At 40.4% G+C, this 6,683-nt stretch overlaps 2 protein-coding genes across 2 annotated transcripts; both read left to right on the top strand.

Annotated features, from left to right (window-relative positions):
* Positions 1–740: 740 nt before the first annotated feature.
* Positions 741–2,040, top strand: LOC134176124 (uncharacterized). Its single transcript, XM_062642802.1, has one exon. The coding sequence runs from the start codon at positions 1,188–1,190 to the stop codon at positions 1,785–1,787; it is 600 nt and encodes a 199-aa protein (XP_062498786.1). The 5' UTR covers positions 741–1,187; the 3' UTR covers positions 1,788–2,040.
* Positions 2,041–4,404: 2,364 nt separating this feature from the next.
* LOC134176466 (teneurin-1-like) lies at positions 4,405–5,839 on the top strand. Its single transcript, XM_062643136.1, has one exon. The coding sequence runs from the start codon at positions 4,405–4,407 to the stop codon at positions 5,740–5,742; it is 1,338 nt and encodes a 445-aa protein (XP_062499120.1). The 3' UTR covers positions 5,743–5,839.
* The last annotated feature ends 844 nt before the right edge of the window (positions 5,840–6,683 follow it).

The following is a 6,683-nucleotide window of genomic DNA, read 5'->3' as shown; positions in this document are numbered from 1 at the left end:
CAGTGGCCCCGCCTCTACCACATGCATACACACTCGGTTGTATTGCCTTAGCGTATTTCTTTTTTCTCGCAATTGAACAATTGTCGCTACAAACATAATAGATTAATAATTGTATTATACATGTATTATACTATACCTATCATATAAACAACACTAATTACTTTTTAGGGAAATTCCCTTACGCATTGAATACGGTAAACGCCCTTCGCAGATGCTGTTTACTCTACCACAGACTTTGCTTTCCGATTTTGACGCATGCAGGAGGTCCCCTGATAGTCAAATTATCTAGCGTTGCTTCGACTGCTTGTCCCTAGCTTGCCACGTGCTACCGCATAACACTAGATTGACCAAATCTCCGAGCGACGGTTTCACGTTCACACAACGTCACAGTTTTGTCGAATTTGCTTAGGACAATCAGAGTTCGTTCGTGTGTGGTGTGTAGGTGTGACTTTAGGGTGTGGCCTCTTGTTGCATTACCTTCTTATTTTTGGTCTTTAGCGACTTTAAAGTAAGTGTTTGAACGTAATTTGCGTACAAGCGTATTATTTAGCGTATAGCGATAGTAGATACGAAAGCTGAGTTAGAATCCCCTTGCATGCGCATGCGCATTACGTTTGTTTTCTGATCAAACAAGATGGTCTGGCTTTGCTTGATGCTCTGCGTTGTGGGTTTTTCACGTTCTCTCTCAACGTCATGTAGCGTTTGTTCTCAAGGATGCAGCAGACACATACTACCACGTAGGACGTACCGAGGCTACACATATTCATGCAAAAGGAACCAAGAAATACAGTTGTCTTCAATTCGAGTAGCAGCGAACGACTACTACGGGGAGTTTTCTGTTACTTCAGTTGAAAAAGAAGTGCATTACAACACTTTGATTTCTGGATCACGTGACTATACCTATTTGAGCCACTTGTCGTCTGGTCCTTTTAACTACGAAAACGCAAAAACGAAGTGCTTTAACAGCACCAGTGCGCGCACATTTGATGAGGGTACAGTCTTGTATATCGTCCTCATGTGTACAAATATGGAATTTTCATGCGATCTGTTGATGGGCGTAGATTTCAAATGTGTGGATGTGTGTGACAATGTATTTTGTGGTTCTCACGGCAAATGCATTTCAAAAAAGTGTGTTTGTAACGTCAATTACACTGGAGATAGGTGCGAAACCATAGTGGACAAATGTTATGGCATTTCTTGTGGTTCTCATGGCGAATGTAGAGATGGAATATGTTTCTGCAGTTCTGGTTATAGTGGAGATAGATGTGAACATTTTGATAAGTGCCATAACATTTCATGTGGTTCTCACCGTACGTGTGACGATGGAGTATGCTTGTGCAATGCCGGTTACAGTGGAGACAGATGTCAACATTTTGATAGTTGTCATAATATTTCTTGTGGTTCTCACGGCACATGTAAAGATGGAGTATGTTTCTGCAGTCCTGGTTACGGTGGGGATACATGTCAAAATACTAATAACTGTCATGGCGTTTCTTGCGGTCCTCACGGCATATGTAACGATAAAGTGTGTTTTTGCATTCCTGGTTATAGTGGGGAGAGCTGTCAACATTTTGATACCTGCTATGGCATTTCTTGTGGTTCTCATGGCATCTGTAAAAACGGAGAATGCTTCTGCTCTCCTGATTACCACGGTCATAAGTGTGAACATTTTGATAAGTGCCATGGCATTTCTTGCGGTCCTTACGGTACATGTAGCTATGGAAAGTATTATCGCCTTCCTCTCTACAGTAAAAGCAAGTGCCAAAAAGCAACCACATCAAATCTAGAATCAACAAATTATACAACTATCTTGTCCCGTGTATCTCCCGATTTAATATGGTTCGTACTAATTCTTGTGCTAATAATTTTTCTTGTCCTCATGTGCTAAAAAAAGCAGAAAAGAACTTTTTAAACTTTTGGTGCAGCATAGAATAATTGGCAACTAGTGTCAATGGTATTTTTTCAAACCTCTTGATGATTAGTTAGCATTGTCAAGACTCTGCAATACTGCTAGTGGATTTTGTTGTTGCTCTAGTAATAATTCAGCATAAAACTTTAATGGCATCATGTGAGAGACTAATGTATATAAAAAGCACACACCATGATGTCCTTTGATACGGGCGAATACACATACGGGTTAGTGCATAACCCGTATGTATACATTGCCATATATATTTCGCGAAGTGGGAAACCGTACACTAAGAGTCTGTTGTTTATAACGGTGTTCTAGACTTTCAGCCAATATTGTACACAAATCGTGTTTACGCTTGACGGTGATCTAGAACACACACTTACCATATACGAGTCATCTGTGACGTCTTTCTACTGACAAACACCATAAATTTAAATTTATTGGTTTGAAAGACAGTGACACTTTTTTCTAAACATTGTCGTATATGTGGTAAAGTAAAGGTTTGATATAATAGTCATGGGAGTATTCTTACTCCAGTTGCCATTATTACCACAAGTCACTGGCCCATTCAATTGCAATACCGCCTCTACAGATGTACTCTTGCTCATGATTATCGACACATGCAACAGTGCTTGCGGTCAGACTATCTGCTAATACGTAGAAGCTAACACTAAAACTGCAGGTTCAATTCTAATTCGGTTTTGAGATAGAGGAATGCTTTGCAGAGATCATGCATGACGACTGCGAGAGCAACTGTAGAGTGCCAGTATTTTATCATCATAAAATGATTACGTTTTACTTTGTGAATTAACAATTACCAGATATTGTTGTTTCTTGTTCTTTGGCTTCAGTTGAGAAATTTGTTATGGTTTGATGTCTCGTGACAACAGAAGGGAAAACCCTGGATTTTTTACTTCACATCCCAATTAGTATTTCGCAACCGTCTACCATCTTGGTCTAATTTTTTTGCTGTCTGTGTTACAGCTAACATCTCTGGCTTAATGTCAGCTATAGGATATACCACACAATGGTAGAATTTCAGTTGCGTTTACGTTTATACGTTTTGCTAGCGGTCTGTAGCGTTAGAAACGCGCAGTGTAGGTTTAGTGGGATGCGCCTCACACCCTAAAGGCATACGTGGGTACGTAGTCGTAGGATGCAGTGGTACCAATGCCATGCTGTACTCAATCTTTGATATCCATATTTAAGTTATCCGTTTTTAGCATGCTTGCATGCATCAGATCGCGTTTCATCTGTTGTGCTTGTAGAACCCTCACTTCGACAATGATTGCAAGTGGTCAGTAAAAATATCACCACAAATCGTCTAGATCTTTAGCACTCAAAGTAGGTAGATATAACAATCATTCTTTGTCCCGGATTCTTTTATAGCAATTCTTGATCCAACGTTTTGTTGTTAAATGTCATCAACCTCATGTAGTTGTCTTTTGTTAATCTACGCATGCAATTGAATAGTTTCGATCTGTAATCACATGAAAAGCATGCAGCAACGAAAGCAAATCTAAAATGAAAATGACGTCTTTTAGATTATATCGCTAGGTGTAGTTCAAAGTTAGAGTTTGCGCGGTTTTCCTTAAGGCTTCCGGTCCATTGTCTGTTTACCGTCAAGGTTGAACTAAAGATCTCTAATAGTTTCATCGCATACGTTGGCTTGTTTGCATATACCCGTGATATGCAAAGTAATGCAAAATAGCTTAATATGTAAACTACATGAATGACAACAAAAATGTCATAGCATCGTGCTTTTCTGACATACTGTCTTGGTAAAAGTTCTGTTAAAAGGATATGTAGACGTGTGTGTGTGTGTGTGTGTGTGTGTGTGTGTGTGTGTGTGTGTGTGTGTGTGTGTGTGTGTGTGTGTGTGTGTGTGTGTGTGTGTGTGTGTGTGTGTGTGTGTGTGTGTGTGTGTGTGTGTGTGATTACATAGTGCATGGCATTATACATTCCATAAATTGTTGTCATCAGTTTCTGTTGCGTAACAATGTCATGTGCAACGTCAGATCTAGAAAACTTTGTTTAGGAATAAAATTTAAAGTCGCGAACAAACTAGACAGCAAGGGTTGTGAGAGTGTTCTGTTTACAGCAATCTGCCAAAATAATTTCTATTTTACTAACACTATATATATGAATGACCCTTTACTTGTTGTTCATCGTAGGCGTAATTGCTCCATTGTCATACACTTTCATTAAAACAAAATTTAAAATGCTTGCAAAAATGTAGCATGAAAACGAAAATTCTATAAATAGGTGTACAGAATCAAACGCCACTCATAGTGTACCTACTAGATGCAATGCTCTTGCATCGTGTATACAAACTATTTGACCCTTCAAGTTGCTCTTTGCTTTTATTTTCTTGTAGTAAATTAACACTAACCTATTTGTTTATCTAAAAGTGTACGACACACGCGTTTTGAAACAAGAAATTGCAACCACATTTTGCGCATGCGCATCACAAATTTTCCTGGTCGAACAAGATGAGGCTGCTGTATTTGGTGCTCTGCGTTGTGGCCTTCTCGCGATCCGTCTCGACGTCGTGTAGCGTCTGTCCTCAAGGGTGTGACATCGGAATTGATCTCGATCCTGGGGCAAGAAAAGTCTACAGACGATCGTGCCAGACAAACCAACAACTGAAGGCGTCCTCTTCTTTCATTCGTGTCGCATCGACAAAGAGCCTCGTCGACGATGAATTTACCGTTACAGTTGTGGACGAACACAATTACAACAATTTGACCTCTGGGGTAGCATATCATTATTTCCAAGATCTCTCGTCTGGTCCCTTTAATGATGAAAGTGTTGAAGCGACGTGCTTTAGCAGTAGCGGTACCCACATGTTTGCTGAGGGTACAGTCCTGTATATCATCATCCGATGTACGAATGAGTTTTTCGACTGCAGTCTGTCGATCGGGATAGAACACGAATGTATGAGTGGGTGTGGTGCTGCCTACTGTGGTTCTCACGGCACGTGCACATCAGGCGGGTGTGTGTGTGACGTCGGTTACACCGGAAATACGTGCGAAACTGTATTGGATCGATGTGGTAATAACACTTCGTGTGGTTCTCAAGGCATATGTAAAGACGAAGAATGTTTCTGCAGACCAGGTTACAGTGGGGATAGATGCCAAACTCTTGATAGTTGTCACAACATTTCATGTGGTCCCCATGGCGTGTGCACCACGGGAGTGTGTGTTTGTGATCTTGGCTACAGTGGGGATCGATGCCAAACATTTGATATCTGCCATAACGTTTCCTGTGGTTCTCACGGTACGTGTGACAACGGACAATGTCTCTGCAGTCCTGGTTACAGCGGAACTAGATGCCAAACTTTTGATCCATGCCTTAACATATCCTGCGGTTCCAACGGCACGTGTAGCAATGGAATATGTGTTTGTGATCCTGGTTACAGTGGAGATCTATGCCACATTAGATCGTGTTTGAACGCCTCCTGTAGTCCTCATGGCATATGCATTAATGGCACATGCAATTGCAACGACAGCTGTCATCAACATTTCAATTCACTAAACTTCAATACCATTACTATTGCTTGCTCAATCTCAGTGGCAGCCGTGCTCTCAATTATTATCATTGCTTTTATTAGATATAAAAGATATCAGCATCAACAGCTGGAGCTTGACGAGGAGGGGCCTGTGAGTACCGATATGGCTTCGAAAACCGTTTCTATGGTATCAAACGACGCTTACTATGAATCAGTAGACTCCGTTGTAGCTTCATCGACTGCGAAGACGTCTCCTGATTATACTCAGACGTACTCGGAAATACTTCAAGTGGTAATCAATGATGCTTACTCGTCGTAAACGTTTAATATCAATTGTAGGAATGCAGTCTTTACTTCAGTGAGTGTGTAGTAGAAGAGTACTGTAACGCTAGCGCATGCGCGCCTATGATTAATAATTTGGTTTTACTCGGTGAACACTTACTTACCTGATGTTCTTGTGTATTTTTTGTTGTACTTGAAAAATTCTTTATGATTTGTGTCTGGTGACCACAAAAGGGAAACTCCTGGATTTGTTTACTATATGTATACATACATATATATATATATATATATATATATATATATATATATATATATATATATATATATATATATGTATATATATACCCGTGTCGTCTTCCCCTCATTTTTGCTGTCTGTGGTAGAGTTAGCCTCTCTGGCTTCTCTTCAGCTAGGCTAACACACAAAGGAACAAGCTCACTGTGTTAATTTATGCTTTACACGTTTGCTACCTACCTAAGCCTTCAGACTTCTCAAATCTCACGATTTCGTCTTGAGACTGACAGTTTACACGATTCTCCCGACCAACCTATCGTGAAACACTCTGACGATTCGCTTTGTGCAGACCCATTAGAGCCCCGTTTATCCGGACATAGCAGATTTGTAATTAATCAAAATACGGCTCTGCTTGCTTGGGTATCCGGGGTATCTACCTGCAGTGATGGTATAACGTTTTTTAACAGAGCCTCTTAAACACACCTAATTTACGTTAATGGACGTGATTGTTTACTAAAGACAGTCTCACGATTTGGTGCAAAGTGAAGTTGAGATGTCTGTTTAGTTAACGTAGAAACACAGAGTGTAAGTTTAGTGGGATGTGCACCACCCCTACAGAGGCGTATGCATGACACGTGAGTTAGTCGTAGGATGCAGTACAGTGGCAAATGCAATGCTGTACTAAACCTCTAATATCCTGACATACGTTTCTTCTCATCATATTGCGTTTCAGTTGTTGTGCTA

Source organism: Corticium candelabrum, chromosome 2 (genome assembly GCF_963422355.1).
Source record: "Corticium candelabrum chromosome 2, ooCorCand1.1, whole genome shotgun sequence".
NCBI lineage: Eukaryota > Metazoa > Porifera > Homoscleromorpha > Homosclerophorida > Plakinidae > Corticium > Corticium candelabrum.
The sequence above is the reverse complement of the archived record's forward strand: the minus strand, read 5'-3'. Positions and strand labels throughout refer to the sequence as shown.

Excerpts from the sequence above, each read along its gene's own strand:
- LOC134176124 (XM_062642802.1), top strand. The coding sequence starts at position 1,188 with ATGGCATTTCTTGTGGTTCTCATGGCGAATGTAGAGATGGAATATGTT.
- LOC134176466 (XM_062643136.1), top strand. The coding sequence starts at position 4,405 with ATGAGGCTGCTGTATTTGGTGCTCTGCGTTGTGGCCTTCTCGCGATCC.